We start from the raw sequence: 24,025 nt of genomic DNA, 5'->3' as shown, positions 1-24,025 counted from the left end.
TATTCGGCGAGAGCCCTTTTCGGCGAGTGCCCTATTCGGCGAGTTTTTGAAATTTTTGAAAGGAAGTTATCGGGTACCATAGCCTAATTATAACTGCCGTTTTTACATCGTTTTAACATCGCTAAACGTTGAAATCGTGCAGAAAGGAATAAAAATAAAATGTTTGAACTATTAAATTAAAATTCGTCATGTCAGTTCAGTTGTTTTTATTTCTGACCATCATATGAAAAACAATACACGTCAACATAGCAAAGGTAGAAGCGACAAAACGCGAACGTTAAAACGTGCTTGTGACCGAAGTAAGTTATTGAGTTGAAAGAAATTTGGCACAGTCGCAACACTTTCAGAAAAATTTAAGATATGAAGGAAAAATAAAACAAAGAAAATGTTACAAAAAAAAAAAAAAAGATCATGTTTATGTCTATAAGTTAGTACTTTTGAGAAGTTAAAATGATTAGTTTGGACCGACAAATGTGTGGCCTACAGCTTGGATTGAAAGGAAATTATCGGGTACCGTAGCCTAGTTATCCCGACCAGCAAAAATTTGTTCCAAGAACACAGTTCATTTTTACATTGTAGTAACAGAATGAAAAGGCTAAACAAATGTGTGGCCTATCGTGTCAACGTCGCTAAACGTTGAAATCGTGTAGAAAAGGGAACTTTTGCTGACTAGGATACTTTGAAACTGAGAAACATTCACAGAAACCCTACGATTTGTTCCAAGAACCCATTTAGCATAACATTTCATTTGTACATTGATTCAACGTCTGAATACATTATCTTAAAAATGCAACGTATCGTAGGGCTTCTGTAAATGTTTCTCAGTTTCAACATATCCTAGTCAGCAAAAGCACCCTTTTCTACACGATTTCAACGTTTAGCGACGTTAAAACGATAGGCCACACATTTGGTTAGCCTTTTCATTCTGTTACTACAATGTAAAAATGAACTGTGTTCTTGGAACAAAATTTTGCTGGTCGGGATAACTAGGCTACGGTAGCCTACCCGATAATTTTCTTTCAATCTAAGCTGTAGGATAGGGTGCGGCTGATGCCCCGTAAAATTTAAAACTTGATTGTAGCAACCCTAACTTTTTTTTGGAAGTGAGGCTTGGTGTACAAAGCTTAAATATGAAGTTTCAGCAAAATTAAATAACGTCTAGGGGGTCCAGATTGCAATCAAACTTTTATAGGATTATCAATTTTCCCAAATTTCAATTTTGACATTAAATTGAGTGATTTATGTTTAAAAAAAAATTTGAGTGATTTTTATATGTTCATTGTTCATGTGATACCAGCTAATTTTTGTAAATTATTGCAAATTATAGTTTTTATGCTGTGAACAGCAGCTTAGATTTCACTTAGAACCAGTGTGTCAATTTAGGGGTAATTTTACATACTTCGTGCAATGGAATTTCTGAAATTTTTGCAGAATTTTGGCAAACTTTCTAAGTTTAGGCAAAATTTGTGAAGCATACTTTGCAAAAACTTTCAAAAATAGTGTCTTTGGATTGCAAATTCTTTGAATGAATACTCTGTTCAGAACAAACCATAACTGACACTAGAAAATCAGTGTTTTATACTTTTAATGCCATTTACCACAGCGCTGTGTAGGCTTTAACCATAATTTAATTTAATATAAGCACTCCTTTGTTGCTTTTGAGTTAAAATTTAGATATTACGAAGTGACATTCTAACATTTGTGTTTCAGTACTCTATGATACATAATTGCATATCATTTCACCACCGGTTTTCACCTTAAAAAGAATTATTTCACCCACATGGTGCCTACATGCAGCCTAAAGTAAGGGGCGACCTATATCTTCTTGAAGTTGTATACAACCACCAGTTTTAATGCCCTGTATTACAGCTTGTTGTGTCAAAAACAAGAGATGTAACAAAATCTTTGCAATGCTAATCTTCAAGCAACTGCATAGTAACTTTGGACACAAGTGCTCCAGCTGTTTCTCTTGAATGGGTTGAAATAATTACTGGAATACCCAACAATTTAATGCCGATGCCAGATATCAAAACTCGGAGATTTTCATCTTGCTTCTACTTGCTGGTTAAAGTCTCCAGAAGCTTTCCATCCCAATGTACAGCACCAACAGCAGGTGGTGACCACGCGGAGAGAATTTTTTCTGAAATATGTTGCGCTGTTTCAACTCTGTATCTGGGTGACTGAGGTGGATGGAGATTTAGCTTCAAACATGGCGATCTATATAGATCGCCATGGCTTCAAAGCATCTCCAGAACAGCCTTGAACCATAAAATGGAGAGTAAGAGATAAGGCAGTTGGTGTAATGCTGTTTCTGCAGAAACTAATCCTGGAGATTTCATTATGTCATGAGGAAAGAACATGGCTGTTCCTGTTTTTGATCTTCTTTCATGAGAGCGTTTTTCCTCTATCTCACAAATCATTGAAGATGTGCAATGCACATTGTGCATGGCTCGTTGTCCACGTCATCCTCAGCTTCTAAATCAATGGCATTATTTATGCCATTAACTCGGGTCTCCTCCTTTGCTACTCATCTATCTTGCTGTTGTCGCCTGGTACTGATCTTTTTAACTTTTGCTTCAAACACTCTATCTTTTCCAGCCATACTTGCTTCCCGGTTGTCTTGTATAATGCATACTGATAAGGAATAGCATGTCTTCTTCATTGCTATTTTTTTCATTACATTGCGTGGCCAGAAAGGAAAGGTTTTGCTAAGCTTTTTCTGAAATTCCTGTATATATTTTAGTGGTTTGCCTTTGTCTCTCTTAATCTTCATTTGAAATTCTTGCTTGTAAAAAGAAATTATTTTTTCTGACATTTTTTTCTTTGCAACTGTAGAAACGTTAGCTCACAAGTAAAAACTTGTTCAACTTTACTGTAATTACCTGCCTTCCTGATAAAATTGTTTGAATTAATTTGAATATCACTTGCTTGTAGGTTGGTAACTTGCTACGTTTGATACCTTGATCTGCTTTTGTGGTAACCGTAGCGAGTAGAACATACCGAGGGTCATGTTGTGCATGAGAAGACATACCGGTAGCCTAGCAAACTTTTTTCGATTAAATAGCCTACCAACTGAATACAAACTACACGTATTGATTCTGGACTGTATTCTGCAATTGATAAATACAATTCTATGAATATTTCACATTCCTAAGTTATCACAATTAAAATGGTTAGGAGCCTTGTCTTGATATAGGAGAAGTGCTCTAGTTCAACCAATAATTTAAGTCTGACTCTGCAACGACTCCTTACATTTAACTTTTTCTGAACTTGGGAACAATGCCTTAGAAATGATCTGCACTTACTAGACTGAAACTGGAGGTATTTGACTGAGCTAAACAGTGGAAGTCATTTTGAAGGTATTATGACATCACATAGGCATGTTTCCACTTTTAGCGATTCTCAAGGTAAAGCTGACAAGTAGTGACCAGAAAGATTTCAGTCACTCACATTTAATAAAAGTTGTGTGTTGTACTGGTTAATACACAGACTATGTTGTTCTACTGCTTAATACTTGCATTCTCCAGCAAATACATCAAGCATATTTTGCAATAGGTTGTCACATTACTTCTCAAAATAGTGTTTGGCTGTCTGCTTGCAAAACCTTACTTGTTAAAAAATAGTATGGAACATAATAATGGATCCCCTTAAATACAGAATTTACCATGATAAATGAAGGACTATGTAGCAGTGTAAAACTACCTGATTATGGCAATTAAGTACCCAATTTCTCAATTTTCAATTCAAATCTGGACCCCCTAAACATTTATAGATTGGTCTTAAACTTCATAAATATTGTTTTTGTACCAAGTGTCACCTATAAAAAAAAGTTAGGGTGTTTTGATTCAGGTCGGGGCATCAGCCGCACCCTACTGTAGGAGTGTAGGTCACACATTTGTTGATCCAAACTAATCATTTAACCATAGACGCCTAAGCCGTGGGGGCCAGGCCCCCACGCATATTTTCGCGTGGGAGCAACTTTTTATGCGGCATTGATACATAAAACAATAGTTGAACTAGCGATCGGCAGCAGGAAAACATTTTTAAATGCAAACCGCAACAGCTTCGCAGTAAATAATCACTAGAACGAGTAGCGATGCTACAATCCCACCCCAGACAAAAAAATCTGTCAGTTTTACGTTGATTTAACGTCTGCAGACGTTGATTCAATGTAAAAATGACTGATTTTGCTGCCTGTGACATAGCAAAAATCTACCATTTTGCGTCGATTCAATGTCATCAGATGTTGAATGCACCCAAAAACAACATAATTTGCTACGTTGACGCAGCGTGCGTTTAACTTAATGCGCTTGCAAACTGCCTCGCTGTCGCTTTTGAAAGTCGAAACCTCTGCAGAGAATTGTCGCGGCAGTGAATCGGTTGCTGTGAAAATGAACTTGAAGTCTCGGCCCGAGGTTACCACTAACCAACGTAACAAGGGCTGGTATAAACCGCACTGCCCACAGTCGCACAAGCGGCATAATCAACACAACACGGACTCGCGCAAACTGCATGGCGCACACACGTCCGTTGCCATGGAAACCCGATCAAAGGCGGGGAATATGCGCATCTTTTGTTTGATCTGCAACAGGAAAACGGGCGTATTACAGCGAATTGAAACTTGAAAGCTGGTCGGCCATAAGTTGCGATATTGTAGTGAAAAGGGAGCAATGTCAAGTCGAAAACTTAATCAAACGTCTCTCTGTAACTATTTTTCAAGGGCTGTTTACGGATGTCAGCAACTTTTAAATTTATTAAAGGTGACGTGCTGTTGAATTGATGTAAACATGAATGATTTTGCTTTCAACAGGTATATTTTCAAGCATATGATCAAGTTAGTATTTTCATTCCATTCACAGTATACCTTTTAGTAAACCTTTTCGTCTCTTGTTTCATGCTAATAAATCTAGTTCGTTGCTAAACTTTATGTTGCGCTTAGCTTAAAGAGTCGCAGTCCATCAACCGCTAGCCAACGCAGACGCATAGCATGTGTTTTGGTCGAGCTTTGTTTATAATAATTAACGGTAGGTCGAACGTAGCGATAACTCCGAGTGTGGCAATAAAAGCAATCCTAGTGTGACGACATAATTACGTCATCCATCTGCGTGACATTTCGCTGAATTTACGTTGCTGCTGATGAAACACGCTTTCGCCCCCACGGCCAAAAAAATAGTTAGGCGCCTATGATTTTAACTATTCAAAAGTACTAACTTATAGACATAAACATTATTTTTTTTGTAACATTTTCTTTGTTTTATTTTTCCTTCATATCTTAAATTTTTCTGAAGGTGATGCAACCTTGCCAGATTTCTTTTAACTCAATAACTTACTTCGGTCACAAGCACGTTTTAACGTTCGCGTTTTGTCGCTTCTACCTTTTTCTACACCTTTGCTATGTTGACGTGAATTGTTTTTGATATCATGATCAGAAATAAAAACAACTGAACTGACATGACGAATTCAAGCACGTTTTAACGTTCGCGTTTTGTCGCTTCTACCTCTGCTATGTTGACGTGTATTGTTTTTGATATGATGGTCAAAAATCAAAATAACTGAACTGACATGACGAATTCAAGCACGTTTTAACGTTCGCGTTTTGTCGCTTCTACCTTTGCTATGTTGAAGTGTATTGTTTTTGATATGATGGTCAAAAATAAAAATAACTGAACTGACATGACGAATTTTAATTTAATAGTTCAAACATTATATTTTTATTCTTTTCTGCACGATTTCAACGTTTAGCGACGTTAAAACGATGTAAAAATGGCAATTGCAATTAGGCTACGGTACCCGATAATTTCCTTTTAAAAATTTCAAAAACTCGCCGAATAGGGCACTCGCCGAAAAGGGCTCTCGCCGAATAGGGAACTCGCCGAATCGGACTAGTCGAATCGGACTCGCCGAATCGGACTCGTCGAAACGGGCCATTCCGTTAAACATGATATCTATTTTAGCAAATTTTATCGAGTTGAAACTACGACACACCGAACAATTACATGAATACAGCTTGGAAATCATACCGTATGGAAATTTCAAAGTAGAGCGTAGAGTAACTTACGCTGCTGGAATAGTCACGTAACTATTCACTGCAGTATTACGTAAACCAGCTAAATTAGACGAGCTATTTTCAACGAGGTCTTCCCGCTGTGAGATCAATTATGATTCAACAGAACGCATTGTTTTGTTCGCAATGTGTGAGAATTAAATCGAAAACCGATAAAAGAAAAGGTGTTTAATGGTCTTGGTCGCAGATATTGCCTGCATTAATGACGTCTTTTACCTCTATTATCACCTAGCCAACCCGGCATCATTGTTTTATGCGGAATGGCTCGTTTCGGCGAGTTTCCTATTCGGCAAGTTTTTGAAATTTTATTTTTGAAAGGGAATTATCGGGTACCGTAGCCTAACTGTTTTCACATCGTTTGAACGTCGCTGAACGTGCAGAACGGAATAAAAATAATATGTTTAAACTATTAAATTAAAATTCGTCATGTCAGTTCAGTTGTTTTTATTTCTGTCCATCATATCAAAAACAATACACGTCAACATAGCAAAGGTAGAAGCGACAAAACGAAAACGCAAACGCTAAAACGTGCTTGAATTGTGAACTTGAAACGTGCTTGAATTCAAGCTACTCTTTACTGTGGGTCTGCTACTATTCGGTGAGTCCGATTTGGTGAGTTCCTAACCTCTAAACCCTAAAACGGCAATGATAATTAGGCTACGGTACCCGATAATTAAAAAAAAAATGAAAAAATTCCCGTTTAGGGATCGAACTCACCGAATCGGACTCACCGAAACGGGCCATTCCGCTTTACTGTGGTAGCCTATGTAATAACCTGCATACTCGCAATTCAATGACAATGCAGTATTAGAATTGAATTTACATGGGCATTAGGATAGTTTCAGTAGGAATCAATGCAATTGCTTAAAAGTATGATCATCCAAGCCTTAAAGCAGCCTGTGGCCGCTAAGTAGTGCTTGAATGACCGCCGGTGCTACCTTCTCAGTCGGCCAAGTTTGGCCGTCGGTTTCTTCTAGCCAATTATTTAATTTTGCAATAGAATGAGCGTGGATTAACTGTCGAAAATGTTTAGTATCAAAGAGTGACGCAGAATTAGGTCAGTGCGTTATAATCACCACTGTTGTATTGTGCAGGAACATTTGCTATTGCATGGAACAGGGGTGCAACTAGGGGGGCTGTTTAGTCGGCATGACAGCCCCCTTTAAGATTTGCAACTTCAAGAAGAGGGACCTCTAACTAGACTGAGACTTACGTACTACTTAACGTGTGTCAGTTCAAGCTACGTTCTATGCATGCCAAACTTGTTTCACGCTCAAGTCGCATAAACCAGCCGGCGGCCATGGCCACTAGGTACCGGTAGTGCTTGAATGACCGCCGGTGCTACCTCCTCAGTCGGCCAAGTTTGGCCGCCGGTTTCTTCTAGCCAATTATTTAATTTTGCATTAGAATGATCGTGGATTAAATGTAGAAAATATTGCACGGGAACATTTGCTATTGTATATAAAGGTAATCTATCCAACTGCGATCACCAGCGCTGTTAGTCTTGTTTGCAATTATCGACGTTTATTTTAACAAAGTGTTAATCCAAAGTGCTAATTTACATGGGCTGGCAATATTGTCGTTTTTATATCGTTGTTGTTAAAAAGGAGAACTAGGTTAGTTGAAATCGGAGGGAGAAACACGTGTCTTCATAGTTGAGAAATGTTCCCGCTGTGGGTTAGTGACTTCCATAGGCGCCGACTCCGGAGGGGCGGCGCCCCCCCGTGAATTTAGCTCGGGGTGGCTGCCCCCCCGCAAATTATTTAAAAAAAAATTCTAAAGCAAATGTTTGTAAGTTCAAATTTGCGTTAGTTTGACCTTCATTGCGGATCGATCTCAATTAAAACATCTACTTGTTGCAACAAGAGCGCTGCTCCTAAGATAACAAAAGAAACAGAAGTACGGTAGCTGATAAACGCCAGCATGGTGCCGTTCAAGCATAGCAACAATGATTGAAAAACGTTTTTCTTGATTTCTTCCACTTTGTGTTTTCTTGGGAGTGTCAATAACGAGGTGCAATTTGCTCAGTTTAGTATCTACCCGTATTAAGAGCTAAAGTTCAAAGTGACTAGGATATAATTCGAAGTAGCCTACAGGCCTCGAAATTCGTTTTTGTTGACGGCGGACAAACGTGTCCGGTCTGAGCAGCTATCTCGGCGGACAGATCAAGTCTCACGGCGGACACACCAGTTTTAGCCGTCGATCGTCATGCTGAATCACTTTATTTTGATAATCATTCTTCGCCATTTCAGAACTATAACTACGGTTTTAGAAAGCTTTTTAAAAAATCAGTAAAGTCACTCTGAAAGGCTTTCATCAGACCAACGACTTGCGCTTGAAGACTCAAAGCGCCGTGTAGCTGGTCAATACGTTACATAACTAATTAACTTCCCCTGAACGAGGTCGTGTGGCTTATTGCGTCACAATACTCTGGGCAGGAGTCGGAAAATTTCTACACCAACGCTACTATTTTCTGCTGTGCAAAGTTTCACAGGCTTTTTCTTTAAGTTTCTTTTTGCGTGTCATGTGAGCAAAAGTGAATTTTCCTTGGGTCTTTTCTTTCTTACTGTAATACCAAAACTTAACAAATTTTGTTGCATCTTGCTGTAATAGCCTACTCGTATAATCTAATTTAGTAACCAACCTTGCCGTATCATTATTACCGTACTCGGAGATCAAAGCCAGACAATGTGACGTAAAACTTGACCTAAATTGCGCGTGATTAACTGATTAGTGTAGAAGTACCGGTACTCTTATCGATTCTTAGCGAAGAATTCACCTTTGTTACGCTGATTCAATGTCATCAATCGTTGAAGCAATGTAAAAATCGAAAGTTTCCCTCCTTGAATGGAAGCTAAGGGATGCAGTATTCACATTTTCTAGATGCGCGCTAGAATGCGCTGGAAAATATATTATTGCAACAATTGTTCGTGCTATGCAATGACGATTTATATCGCTAGTTCCTGTGTTATTTCTCGGCGGACAAATATGACCGATCTAGATGGTACTTCCCGCGGACATCACATGCTGTGACGGCGGACATGTCCGCCGTGAATTTCGAGGCCTGAGCCTACATTATAAAGCTTGGCGATATAAAATGGCAGATAGACGCAAACAAACATCAATGATGACAAACAAACATCAGCATTTTGAATGTAAGCAATCAGTCGGCTAGAAAGTTTGCCCCCCCGGCAATTTTCAAAACCCGGCGCCTATGGTGACTTCACACCCTCAATGGTGACATTATAACTGGGTATTTTTTTAGGTCATTAATCGGTCATTGACCGATTTTTTAGCAAAATGTCGGAAAAAAATATATATAGTCAATTCGATGAAAATGACCAAAAAAAAAATATATATATAGTCAATTCGGTACAATAAAAGATGTCTGCGGCCGGGTGTTGCAAGGTTGAGTTTTGCTGATGAACGTTAAAGAAACGTTTGTCTGTTCTAACATTTCTCAGATAAAACACGACAACGTTTCTCAGCGAAACTTAATGTTGTAGCTAGTCAGGAAGTGCAAAGTTTGGTTTGTATCAGCTACTTGAAAGAAAACATTTTCATCAGAAAAAATGACCGAAATAATAAAAAATGACCGAATTTTTTCAAGTAATTTCGGACAAATGACCGAAAAGTCTCAGCGAAAAAAAACCGAGCATCATAACGGATTACGAGAATGAGGGTGGAGAAACTAAAAGGATTTCTTTTCCTTTGGATTTATAAAGCTTTGGTAGAGAGTTTGCTTTGTTGAACCATAGAGAAAGGCCTATCTTATCTTCAGTAGGTGGCTTTAATCATCAATGTGCTAAATGGCTCAACGAAATTCTTTCGCCTATTCGATCTCACACTACAAACTTAAAGGATACCTTTTCTTTTGTTTTTCTTATCGATCATAGTTCTTTTCCTATTAAAATTCTAACTTCTTTTGATGTAAAAAGTCTGTTCACTAACATTCCTGTAAATTTTACCATTGGCTTAATCTTACAACTAATTTTTACGAAAGACATAAAAGAATATCATGGTCTCAACAAGCGCCGACTTAAATCGTTATTGAAATGGGTAACCAAAAATATGGCTTTTCAGTTCAATGGAAAATACTATAAACAAATAGATGGTGTAGCAATGGGAAGTCCCATTGCCCCACTCATGGCCGATTTTTTAATGAACTACGTGATAGACCAAGCTTTACTTCGTACTACCGAAATGGAAAAACCAACCTTAATTTGCCGCTATGTGGATGATATCTTCCTAATTTTTCCAACTTCCTCTTCTTCGTCAAAGTTTTTCAATTAATTAACTCCATAAAAAAATAAATATCTTTTACATATCAAGCAGAAGTTGACAAGTGTCTACCTTTCTTAGACGTTCTAGTTAGTAGAACGGATGAAAGTAACATCAACACCAATGTGTATCGAAAACCTACACACACTGGACATTATTCCCTTTGGTCAAGCTTTGTTCCTTTTCACTACAAACATAATCTTGTTGATTCTCTTCTTTCCCGAGCTTACCGCATCTGCAATTCATATTCTTCCATACACCAAGAATTCGAAATCATTAAAAAGATGCTTGGGCATAATGGCTACCCCAGAAAATTCTTAAATAAATGTATTGCAACTCTTTTGAACAAAGTACATAGCACTTCACCCAGTCAAAAATTATCTAAAGATCAAACTCGATTTTTAATCTTTAAGCTGCCGTTTCTCGGTGACATGTCATACTAAATACGCAAAGAACTTTAACATTTCAACTAACCAAAGGAAAATTATCTATTCGTTTCGTCCACAAAACCACAGATCTTTCAAAACGTTTTAATTTTAAAGACCGCCAATCCAAATTATCAAGCTCCAATGTAGTGTACCAACTGTCTTGTTCGTGCGGAGCAAATTACATTGGAGAAACAAAAAGGTATCTATACACAAGAATTTTAGAACATAAACCGGATCATCAAAATTCAAAAAAATCTGAGGTTGCAAACCATTTGCGCACCAATGCAGACCACAAGATTAATTTTGAAGAAGTTGGAATACTAGGGAGAGGAGAGGACTCAAGTAAATTGAAAATTCTGGAAACGTTATTTATCAAAGAAAAATCTCCCCAATTAAACTTGGACTTGGCATCTGCACCATTATATTTATTTAATTGTTGAACTGATATACCGTATAGCACTTATTCTGACTTGTCAAACCCATCTCGTTGATCCAGTTAATTGTAATTTGTTTTTTTGTAAAGTCTTATCGTAAAATACTGACTTCTATTACGCATCATTTCATGAAAAAACCTGACTTCTATTACGTTTTTCGCTCTCATAATAGCTTGTTGATGAGTCTTTGTGACGTAAGCCGCTATTTAATTTAAACCTAAGCGGCATCAGGGATTGCTTACATTTATAACACTGAAGATGAAGACAGTATAGTTTTCGAAACGTTTGTTTGCTGAACATGAGTTTGATGTCTACATTTTGGGCTCTTTATTTTTTGATTAGATTAACCACTTAACCAGGCGTTGCAACCATTTTGCTCCTACTTGTTAATGTATTTACAGATTTTATGGTGTGACCTCATCATATGTCCATGGAGGAAGATATTGCGATGGTGAACCAGAAGAGCCTGTGATTGGACAAAATGTATGCAGTACCGTACTCTTAAAACTTTCATGATTATAATATATTTAAATTTCGTATTGGATAATACTTTCCAGGGTTCGACCTTAACTTTTTTTCGCACTGGCCAATCGGACCAGTGGCTCACCATTTGCACTGGTCCGCACGAGATCGCACTGGTCCGTCCCGTTTACTGATAAAAACAAGATTGTCGTGGGAAGCACGAGGCCAACCCAGGGAAAACCACCTTAAAACGACAATAATAAATGGTGGCAATAACATGGAAATATACAATGGCAATAACAGTAACAACAATTTATCTAGGCAAGACATTCAATCTACGTTGAGTCTTCAATCTACTTGGGGCTCTTCTTCAATTTCTGAATCCGATGATGGGTCATAATCGGAATCTGATGACGGGACGATCACGGGGTCATAATCGGAATCCGATGTGTCTTTGTCTGGTCTTGTAAACACATAGCCAGTGCCGGGCTTTCTTGGCCTCACAGATGAATCGTTTGCCAGCCATGGATGTATGGCAGGTTTGGGGTCGAAATATTTTATTTTTGCTGACTGTAGCTGGATGGTCAGAAGATCTGTTACGTGGTCAGCCTGGAGCCTTGACCTCAGCTTCGTTTTTCTTACGATTTAACACCGTCACGTGATGTTGCGATTGCTTTTTTCTTACGATTTAACACGTGATGTTGCGATTGCCTTTTTCTTACGTTTTAACACGCACGGATCACGTGTTTTGTTGTTTGAAGAGAAGCGCAAACAAGAACCACGCACTCTAAACCAGGGGTCACCAACCTTTTTTGCATGTGGGCCACTTTGGCACTAAGGAGAGCTGTGGCGGGCTGCACTAATAAAATATTTAGGTAGGTTGACTCTTATGCTAAAAAAGAACTCATTTTGTACCCAGTATCCAGCGTTAATACATGTTGTTCATATTTATGTTAGAATACCGCAGCAACAAAATTAATCAAACAACGCTACTGCCAGGCCAAGCTCTTTTTACAACACTTTTGACTTTTTTTAACAATGCCTAATAAACGAGGCCACTTGTTTTGTGCACTTATAGCGAGGCGAGCGGTTTCATCAGAATATTCATCGCCAAGCAAAAGTGGTGTTGTCACTTCGCTTCACAAAAGATATCTTGCAATTAACAATTTAGTAAACAAGGAAATGTTTGACACATCGCAATACAGGCAACAATAGTGACATACAAACATATCAGCGCAAAATAGGCTCCAATAACAGGGAAAAAGAAATCATGAAACAAATGCTTGTAGAAATCACCCAAAAATCGTAATTCTATCATAATTCATGAACGGTCTTCCCTTTAAAAATGCAATGAGTTGGTTTTTCATCCTTTTTGTGAGAGTCTATAAAACCGTCTTTCTTTTGTTATAGACAACTGTCACTTGCGATGCTTATCAGCGTGGCAAGAATTTGTTGATTAATAACATTTTGCAGAACTTGCTTCGGCAGTAGATATACTAAAATTGGAACGATACAGAGAAGATTAGCATGGCCCTGCGCAAGGATGACACGCGAAATCGTGAAGCGATCCATATTTCTTTAAAAAAAGTAAAAAAAAAAAACATTTTGCAGTACTAAGCTAAATATTTTCATAATACAATCAGAAAAAGTCTGTGAATTTATACATAATATTTTGCCAATTTATTATAAAATGAGTTGGCACACCGACCTAATTTTCCAACAAAAACTTGCATAAAGGAACATTGCTCGTGAAACACAATAACGGTGAAACGCACAATAGTCTTTACATGACATTTGCAAACTTAAAATAGGCACCCCTATGCTCGACATTTTCGAAATTCGAAAACAGACGTTTTAATCAACCACTGGGACAGTGTGGCTGGACGAGTGGGCATCGCATTGGAATAGCTTTAAGCAACCCCCACCTTGAACTATAATCTGATTGGTCGGTCGGTGGAATCGTATGCAAAGCGAAAATATGCTTCCCTAGAAGTATTTTTGCCTTCGTGCTCTTTAACTCCTCAAGAAAAGTATTTTGGTTATACTTGTACGCTGATACCTTCCGCGGGCCGCAGCGAAACAGTGTGGCGGGCCGCCATTTGGTGACCCCTGCTCTAAACGATCAAACGACATAATACGATAATATTTTCGCACTGGACAGTCGGACCAGTGCGAAACGATTCGTACTGGTCCGCGGGGAACTCGCATTAGACATTGGCCAGAGGACCAGTGCTAAGATCGAACCCTGCTTTCTAATGTATGTGGTATATCATTGCGTCTTACTAGACAAATCACAGTTAATAGTTTGCAAAACACTTTGATTTGGCTTCAAAGATGTGTTTCACCATGTTTAAAAGTTTGCTCAATGCAAGTGAAATTGATATTTTTAATTTAGCAACACTAAAGTTTTAAAGCAAAATCAGCATTGTGATGGTTTGAAAATGTTCTAATTTAAGTGCTCATTTTTATACATACATAAGAGTTCTTCTAAACGATTCAGGAGATTCACAAGAAAATTGACTCGTTGAAGTTTTGTGATTGCCACACGAAAATCCGCCAAGTTGATGCACATTCAACAATAGGGAGTGGAGTTGTTGTGCAAGTCACTGGTGAATTATCTAACTCCGGCCAACCACTTCGTCGCTTTATGCAGACGTTTGTACTTGCTCCTCAGGTATGTGATTTATTGCTGTCTCAAGCATAGTATTTCTGTTTATGCAACATACCGTAGTACATATGAAGTACTTTTTGGTGAATGAAAATGCTCTTCTGTTAGATAAACCTTATGTAATAGAAATTGATAATGTTTTTAATCTTGCTGATACTGAAAAAAGCAGTTAATCCGTCTGATGCAACCCTTTTATGATTAATGCTGCTGTTTGTTGCCACTTACTAGCAAACTATGTTAAATAAGGGTCTGCTACTATTTGGTGAGTCCGATTCGGTGAGAGCCCTATTCGGTGATTTTTTTGAATTTTTTTTTGAAAATTATCGGGTACCGTAGCCTAATTATCATTGCCGCTTTTACGTCGTTTTAATGTCGCTAAACGTTAAAATAAGACCCTAACCCATAACTCCATCCCCTAACCCTATAACGGCAATGATAATTAGGCTACGGTACTCAATAACTAAAAAAAAATCACCGAATAGGGCTCTCACCGAATCGGACTCCCCGAAACGGGCCATTCCGGTTAAACAAAGCCCCGAAAATAGTTGTACTATTCTTTTGAAAAATTCTTAAATTTTTTTAATAGTTTTTAATTTTTGAATTGGTTTGTTACAGGGTGACAACCCATTCAAGTTTTATGTTCACAACGATATTTTTCGGTACCAAGATGAAGTGTTCAACGAAGATACCCCTGCTGAGCATTCAGATGGTGAAGAGCCAGGTGAGCCCAATCAAAAGTTCTCTGGCTATATTTTTTATGGGTCTGCTAGTGCTACTATTCGGTGAGTCCGATTCGGTGAGAGCCTTTTTCGGAGAGTTCCCTATTCAGCGATTTTTTGAAATTTATCGGATACCGTAGCCTAATTATCATTGCCGCTTTTACATCGTTTTAACGTCGCTAAACGTTGAAATAAGACCCTAACCCTAAAACGGCAATGATAATTAGGCTACGGTACCCGAAAATTTAAAAAAAAAACACCGAGTAGAGAACTCTCCGAAAAAGGCTCTCACCGAATAGGGAACTCACCGAAACGGGCCATTCCGATTTTTTATAGACAAACACACTTGTACAAATGTGCATAACTGCATAATATATTACTGAATCTTTGATTCATTGTAGACCAAAGGCCATTCTTCGGGTTCAGGTTCGACTACCTATTATAAGTGAATTCAATTAAATTTCAATGGTTGTTGCAAATACAATAGTTGGGCAACACTTGGAGTAACTTACCCTTGCAAAACAGAATCCAACAAAAACCAAGCACTCACCGACTAAAATCCCATCATCCCATTCATAGGCGTCGATTTTTTCTTAGAAGAGAGGAATTCTGGGTGGGCGAGAGTTTTCAAACAGATTTCATTGAATGTGATTTTGTATGTTCGCAAATTCGCAGTGGTTAGTCTTTCTCACAAAGACTGTGTTTAGCGTCGCAATTACTAAGCAGCAATTAAGCTTTACTAGGTTTGATGTTTGTTTTTTTGCGCCTTGCGATCTTATGAGCGATGCTAAAGTAAACAAACTTCTTTTATGTTTTCCTTTGCGACCTAAAAAGCTCGTGACCTGTTATCTTTAAAGTGGCGCCTTCGGATTTGCAGCAAAATGTTCGGACAGGTGACTGCTGACTGTGCTGACGTAACCTTCCCGAGCCGGAAGCTGATCCGGCAGCATGCTAACGTCAAATGGAGCAGGTAGATTCCCATGGCTCATGCTGTCTTCTACTACTACTGGTGCATTGCCTGAGACATTGACTTTACCACTGTCCATCTTTGAAGCACTGCTTTCTTCATCAATGTCGTCTCTGCGTTCATTCGTGCTGGACGTGGCTTCTTCAGCGTTATCATTTCGACGCCTTTTGGAAGCTGGTTTTAAGAATGCGCGAATAGATGTTTGACTTTGCTTCATCATGTTTAACTTTTCAATAATGAAATGACAACATCGCGCGGTGCCCCAATTTATACCCAGCAACAAGTTTGTGAGGAAATATTTGTAAAAAGCGATTGTTTCAGTAGATCTTTAGTTTGTAGCCTATCGGTTATTTTATTGTCATGTTCATTATGATGTCATATTCAATTATTCATATTCCCTTGCGCTGACCCGGAACTGAAGTTTGATTGTGACGTAACGAAAGTGAGACCATTCGGAGAAAAAGATCAAACGTGGCTTTCTCTCACCAGGAATTGCCAGCGTGTGGCAGTTGCGGTAACATTTAGCAACAACAATGCAGTGAGTACCGCCTTTTTTTTAAACGCAGCGTTGTTGCGGAATTGCTTTGTTCTGTCGGATACCTAACGGGAGACATAGCGTAAAACAAGAAGTTGCGCTCCAGTTGGTTGGATAATTCAGCGTTTAACAAAAACGGAAATAATTGTAACGAACACATAAGTGTCATGAAAACAGGGTAGGCGAAACATATTTTGCCCACCCGGCCCACCCTATTTCGACGCCTATGATCCCATTCACAACCAAGAACTATGATCTAAATTCTTAATCATGAATGGAAAGAATATTGGACATTTAATCGACCATATGGCAGATACATTTATCAACGATCCAACGCTACCCCTCCCAGGTTTCTCGACATGTATATAACAGAAAGGAATAGATCAGTTACAATAGAATTTTATCCCTTCATCCTCGAAACTATGGTTCTTCAGGACGGGGCTATTAAACCACACCAGTCTGTTCAAATTCATAAAAAGCAGGAAAATTAAGAAAACTGTTGATCATTTGATTTTAGACTGTCTAGTGTCTATGGACTGCACTACCCAGTGATTACAACACAGTTCACCAATGTGAAAATATATTTAAAAACTGGCTAAAAGACAAAAGCTTCAAGTGTGAAAACACCAAACAAAACTACTGCAGTATTACTATTGTTGCAAATTGTAACTGTCTGAGTAAAGAGAAACGAGATTTGCCAAAATTTACATTCTCACAGTAAAATGAAAACGCTGTATCTTTTAAACCAGCCAGTTACCGGCATTTTTGGATCCAACGTTACAAGACACATAAGAACTTACTTTTTTCAAGAAATTTGTATTGCAAGCAAATTTAAAAAAAAGTCTTTATGTTACTATTTTTTGCATCATACTCTTTACCTGGCTGCATTTCAGACTCGTTTGCTTAACCAAGTTCTCAAACATTTTTAGAAATGAATGAAGGGGTCGATGACAAACCACAAACTCAAACGACCGCTTATGAGGACAACTTCTACAGTGAAGCACCTGAGACTGAAGCCCAATCACCTGTTATGACCAACGGAATAGAACAACAGCTCGAAGCAACCAACCTAAGCGAACGAGAAATCCCTTCACCTCCACCCACTGAAACCCCAGTCAGACCAGCAACCCCACCTCGAACTCCATCCCCAAATATCCAAACTGAGGTACATTGTTATGACATAACTAAGCCGTGGGGTTTTTGTGTTAATACATTTTAATATTCAACTCAAAACATTCTGCTCTCAGTGCTCTGTTTGTGTCGTTTCAATTTAATCTTATTCGACCTTCATTCTGTATTCTGTAATGCCCAAAGCCTTGCTTTCCCATGTATCAACGCTTGTGTTTGCTCGAAAGAAAGAAATTTATGCTTTTCGATATTCACACGATTTTGTTCGTATTTTATGCCAGCCGGTCGATGTGACTTACTCTGAACCCAAACCGTCTGAAGAGCCAACACTTGAAACGGATCTCTTCCTGGAAGAGGTGGAATCCCAAGAGATTAAGAGTGCCCCTAAAATCTTTTCATGGGCTGATCTTGCGTCTAAGAATACTCCAGCTTCGAGGACATCCGCGCAGCAAGGAACGGTGGTACGGGTCAACAAAACTCCCCCTGAAACTGTGAGTTATCGCTCTGATTGCTGTTTATCAAGAAGCGCTTGAAGGTAGCTCACTCTTTGACGCGCGGTGTGTAACTGTGTAATGTAACAAAGCAGAAGGTTGAGTTGTTCTGTTAGGTACTAATTTGTTTGCCCATGAGAAATGTATGTCTTCTTCCACATCATCATGATCTGTTTGATTAGAAATCTCCAGTGAGTGATCTTTGGGTAACACCGGACACTTTACTTGTATTGTAGATGGGCTCATAGCATGGGCTAAATTAATGAAAACCCGTAACGTGCACAGTTGGACACCATGTTCCACCGTAAAAGATTGTCATCGGCTTTCACACAGAAAAGTGTGGAAGTTTTTATATCTACTAAGATGCATCACCCGATCATCTTTCCAGTCAAGGAAAACAGTTTTGCTTCATCATGATCCTCATCATGGTTTTGTGCATTTTTTTCGTATTGTTTGTCTGTTGACAAGAAAATGTGGATTGTGCTTTGTCTGTGCAGCAAACCGACACCACAGAGCAACCTGCATCCCGGCCTGCTCGTGGACCGAGGAGTCAACGATCGTATCCTCGCGATGAGGATCGAGGAGGATTCGGTGAACGGCCGGAGCCGAGTCGACGCTCCGGTGGAGGAGCAGGAAGAGACGGAGGAGGAATCCGGTATTCGGACAATCAACAGATCTTCGTTGGAAACCTTCCATACGACATCGTGGAAAGCGAACTGCGTGACCATTTCGCAGGTACATTCATGGTCCGGTTTCAATTTGTTTGTTCAGTTTATTCAGCGATGAAACAGTTGCGCGTTCAGAGATGGAATCGAAAGTTTTCTTCGTCGTTTTACAACACAAGATTGCGTAGTTGTTTTTTTTTTCTTCTTCAGTGGCTGTTGAAAATTTAAAATTATTTGGTAGTGGATTTGATTCTGAACAACCAGGGCTTCAATTGTATCTTTAAAGATCTTAACTTAGCCCCACCCACCACTACTATTCAGCGCTACTCTTGTCATCATTCAGATTTTGGGCCAGTGCTCGAGGTGAAAATCAATCACTCCCACTCCAACAACCCTAGTTTTGGCTTCATAATTTTCGAGAATCCCAAGTCGGTGGATGACGTCTTGGGCGTAATGGTAAGAGATACGTCACGGTTTAACTTGTAACTATGATAAAGGACAATTTGCGTGATATTTTTAGATGATGAAGAAGTCATGGACGATGCATGAGCCGTCCAAGACATTAAAATCCGCCATTTTTAGATTGATTAGCTGTGTCTGAGATGATTCTACTTATGAATCTAACTTGCGTTTGGTTCAGCATTTAAATGACGGCATTCTTCTCCTTCCAGCCGACCCAGTTCAAGAATAACCATCGCATCAACATCGAGGAGAAGAAACAACGCAGCTCGCGTGACAATAACCGAAGAACCGGTGACGCTCGTCGGGGCGGTATGGGGGACTCGAGAGGCGGCCGCCGCATGCTCCCTACACCGAGACGAGACCGTCAGGGGTCGCGCGAAGGCGCCCGGTCCAATTACAATAATGGACCCCGTCGATGACCACCCCTGTGATTTCAATGGCTATCTTGTTATTTGTTCACTTTTCTTGCGAAGTCCGTTTGGGTTAAATCCTCGCGCCGCACAAAATGCGTTCAGTCGCACACTCTGCTCCTGATTCGCTGCTTCTCTTTTTCATATTCTTGCAACGACTGTTTTTCCAACAAGGTTGTTTATTTCACCAGCAGTTGGCTTTTTACGCCTCACATTTATTAAGCAGATTTAAAGTTGAAAGTTTTAACAACTGAAAGTTTTTTGATCAATCCCTGTAAGATGTTTTTCCGCAGCCTGTTCACAATAACTGTTTTTAATGTGATTTTTGAGGCAAAAGTCAGCAAGTGTGATAACGAAACTTTCTGAGCTTTGAGATTTGATTGCTGCAGCAAAAACAAAATTATTTCTCCAAAGCTCATTTCAGTTTGGTCGCACTAGTGGGGATGACCATTTTTTTCAGTCAGTAGTTGGTTTTTCACCCCTTTCAATTTTCAAAAACCAAAAATTTTAAAGCAATCCTGGTTAAAATTAATGCAAAACTCTAGCTTCGCCAGTTGCACTGGCACTTTATCCTGATAACAAATCGTAGAATGTACTATCCAAAAAATCAGTTCGGTGATCGGCTGAACTGTTTCGATTGTTGTCTATTCCCAAAGACAATTCTGAGGTCAAATCACTATTATGCTCAAAGCTATTGGTGCGTCTGTTTTGACATTAACATTCAGTCTGTGTTATTTATTTAAATCCTGTGCAAAACGTATCGCTTGTCAATTCGCTCCATGTGTGTAATTATTATTCTTCCAGTCGGGCCTTAACAGCGAGAGCATTAATTAAGCCAAGTTCAGTCTCGTAAATTTTCCTATACCTGGCCCAATAGTGTTTTTGTTTAAAAGAAACTCCACTCATTTTCTGAATTTTGTTTGCCCGTTTATCTTACCAGATGATGAAGTCACAAAAATATTCACTTGTTGATAAAATAATGTCGCTTTTCATATGTCTTGAACCCCGTGATTTTGTAACTTCAATTGTCTGTAATGCTAAAAATGTGTCAGAACTGCGCCAAACTATTGTTACGAATACAAAACTTTTCTTAAACGCATTTTCTGTTACTGTGACGTGACACGCTGTGCACTATGTTGTGTGTACTCAAGAAGTAAATTTAAGCATTTGTCTTTCGAAACTGTGGTAGCATTTGGCTTACGACACAGTGTAGTAGAGACCTTAAGAAATCCAGTTGTTAAAGTAAGTGCAGAACAACTCGTGAGTTTTCGAAAACGGCAAGACGTCAGATTCTGATCCTACGCATGAACGTTACATGTGTGGCTAATAGTAAATGGGTTTGTTAATTCAAAAGAATCCAAGCAGTTCAGAAACAAATCTCTATTGTATTGAAAGTTTGCTCACACCGAAAAGTAAATGCACGAAGTGTGTATGTGCCGTTACCTTATCTGCCAGTCACCTTGTTGCCAACAACCACTTTCATGACCTGAAGGATGCAAATCTAGAGTTAAAATCTCACGTCAGTTGCACAACGACAAACACTTTGATTTTCTAAAGATTTATCTCTTGACCACCTTCAGCATGGCCGCCGCACGCAACTAAAATATTTTAACAAAACTTAGCGTGATTTTATTAAAATTGCCCTAGTAGGCTACAGTATAGGCCTGCATACAGAGATGGGCAAGATCACCTGTTTAGGTGATCTTGAAGATCAAGATCCAGAGCTACTGAGAGTACCCCACCTATTTAGTGTTTGGGAAGTGCGAACGTGCTTGCTGATGATCCTGATAGCTGCTACCGTGGAATCCTTGAAGAGCCATTGTTGGGTCAATAAGAATAATTTCCTTCCCATGACAAACCTGCGTGCCAGTAGGCTAGCCCAGGCCTGTGCAACCTTTATTACAGGAGGGCCAGATGTAAATAACTGGGTGAAGCCGCGGGCCGCACGTTTATTTAACATGATTTCTAGGCTAGTAGTTGCAGGCACAAAAAAGTAGTTTTTTTGTTATTCATGTTATTCTTATGGCGTTATTAGGGGCTATCTTCTTTCAGAAATAATAAGTTAAGACACATAAATTTCTGAAGAAAACTGCTATTCTAATTTATTGTGACAAAGTCTTTAAACGAGATCAGTGAGAAATTTGCAGCTGGCTTCTTTTCCCAACAGCATTTTTCCAAATTTGGTTTAATGGAAGTGCTCGCCATTCGAAGTCCATTTTCCAAGTGTTTGTCTGTCAGAACCGATCGATAGGGTGATGTCATGACGCCCATTTTAGAAAAAAATGTTCGCACAAATACGTTGAGCCAACAAAAGCCATTTTTGAAGCCATGGATTTTTTCAAATGTGGAAAGTCATCTTAGTGGAGATGTTTTCGGTGAAAATCGCTAAGATTCATTTCTAAATACTTTGCTTTCAAATCCTTTTTTCTCTTGAAGATCAATAAGTTCAAGTTATATCTGCTGGTGCTTTGTCAATGTCTGTGTTGAATGGCGAAGAGAACATACCAAACAAATGTTCATGAGATTTGAAGTCCTTGAAACGAGCCAAAAATTCATACAATGTTTTCAAGTTGGTCTGCAAATTCAGTTTTCTTCTCAGGATGCATTCCATAGTCTCTCAAAGTTGGAAAGTGAAAAATATTTCCTGTCTGTACGTGAGCTTTTCAAAGTCGTAGATTGTTCATAATGCCTTTTATGTGACCATACATTTTTACTTTCCACAAATAATTAAATACAATGGATTAGCGGTGGCCGGTAGAAGATTTCTAAAATGGTTAACAGAAGGTGTGAAATCTACAATAATCCGCTCCACAACAAATTGTTCCCACGTACCAGACTAAACTAAATTGTAAACACGTTGCGCGGGCCGGACACAATTCAGAATTGGCACATCTTCGCGGGCCGCACAATTTTTCTTCGCGGGCCGCACAATTTTTCTTCGCGGGCCGCATTTGGCCCGCGGGCCGCACGTTGCACACCCCTGGGCTAGCCTGTTGGTTCCATTCAGATGCGAATCAAAATTGTTGTAGCTGATAACTTTAGCATAGATGGAGAAAAAATTGTATGCACACAATAGGCCTACAAGCAATGAAAATAGCTCAACAAAGCATTTAATCCATTCCGAACCTTTTACAATGCAAAGTTAAGGATCACAGCATCAAATAATAAAGGATTTGCAGTCTGATTTGATGCACAATAGGTTATGCATAGGCTGTTCGATAGGTTTTGAGTCATGGTGGAGCGTAAACAATTCACTACAAATTTCTATGTGCTAAAACCACGTTTTCAACTCACAGCCGTTCGAGATAGACCTAGGCTACCGGTACGGGTTTACGTAAACAATTCTCAAAGCAAAGAAAATATTTTAGAAAATTGTTTCGAAAGTTGCAATCAGTGATTTTTTGAGTAGAGATCATGGGGTGGTGCGTTCCGGTTTGCAGCTCAAGTTTTCTTTCTAGCTTGCTTTTAAAAGTACCAACTCATCCAAAATGTCATTATTGTGGGCTAAATGTCTAAATTTGTTCCACAAGTCCCAACTCCACTCCATGAACTCCAACTAAATTTTGCAGTGACATCCATAAGCAGGAAGGTTTTACCTACATCCTATAATCTTGCATGAACATCTTTCCTCTTCCAGGCATGTTGGATCCATTATCATATAGGCTACCTGGCCAACGCAGTTTTTGAGGTCAAGGTTAAGTTGGCCAAGCAAAAATAGCAGGCTACACGTTTAGCCAAAGCAGCACCAGTTTTCAAGATAAAACAACAGAAACGGTAATGTGATACAGAAGCCGCCCGGTTAGCTCAGGTCCGCCCGGTTAGCTCAGTGGTTACGCGCCCGGCTCAAGATGACGCGGCACTGGTTCGACTCTCGGGTGTGCGCTTGAGCAACGCATTTCAGGGCTGCTCTTCATTCAGCGGCACCTAGTGAATGGAATAATTCCCCGGCAACAACACTTCAACATTCGGAAAACTTTACTCTGTCAATCTCGGTAACCGGCCCTGCGTCAAGAACCTCTGCAAGTATGCGAAACTACCAGGAATAACCAATCAAGGCTTTGTCAGTCCGAGGATAAATATTCAAAACTAACTAAATTAACTAACGAAAACGGTTAAGTAATACAGAAGTCAGTAGGCTAAGCTTAATCAGATCTTATGTCTTGAAGCAGTTTAACATAACCTACGGTACGGTACCTTATAGCCTACGAGAATGATTTGTTCTTGATTTGAAGTAGCGCATTAATCGAAAAATACTTGGAACTACGCATTTCAATCAAAATTTGTTTAGTTTTAAGTTGTTACATTTTTATT

The 24,025-nt window shown here is 39.1% G+C and overlaps 1 protein-coding gene and 1 non-coding gene across 2 annotated transcripts in view; both read left to right on the top strand.

Moving 5' to 3' along the window:
- LOC145787658 (ras GTPase-activating protein-binding protein 2-like) overlaps window positions 1-20,887 on the top strand; it is a 31,694-nt gene extending 10,807 nt beyond the window's left edge. The window contains exons 3-10 of the mRNA XM_082599451.1: window positions 11,609-11,690; window positions 14,170-14,343; window positions 14,953-15,058; window positions 17,488-17,723; window positions 17,968-18,177; window positions 18,675-18,912; window positions 19,186-19,298; window positions 19,514-20,887. Coding sequence (XP_082455577.1) covers window positions 11,609-11,690; window positions 14,170-14,343; window positions 14,953-15,058; window positions 17,488-17,723; window positions 17,968-18,177; window positions 18,675-18,912; window positions 19,186-19,298; window positions 19,514-19,723 — 1,369 coding nt within the window. The 3' untranslated portion in view covers window positions 19,724-20,887. The remainder of the gene's footprint in view (window positions 1-11,608; window positions 11,691-14,169; window positions 14,344-14,952; window positions 15,059-17,487; window positions 17,724-17,967; window positions 18,178-18,674; window positions 18,913-19,185; window positions 19,299-19,513) is intronic.
- LOC145788012 (U6 spliceosomal RNA) lies at window positions 13,146-13,247 on the top strand. Its single transcript, XR_014291474.1, has one exon. It is a non-coding gene; the product is annotated as a U6 spliceosomal RNA (small nuclear RNA).
- Window positions 20,888-24,025: the final 3,138 nt, after the last annotated feature.

Source organism: Aplidium turbinatum, chromosome 18 (assembly GCF_918807975.1).
Source record: "Aplidium turbinatum chromosome 18, kaAplTurb1.1, whole genome shotgun sequence".
In the NCBI taxonomy this organism is placed as follows: Eukaryota; Metazoa; Chordata; class Ascidiacea; order Aplousobranchia; family Polyclinidae; genus Aplidium; species Aplidium turbinatum.
The sequence above is the reverse complement of the archived record's forward strand: the minus strand, read 5'-3'. Positions and strand labels throughout refer to the sequence as shown.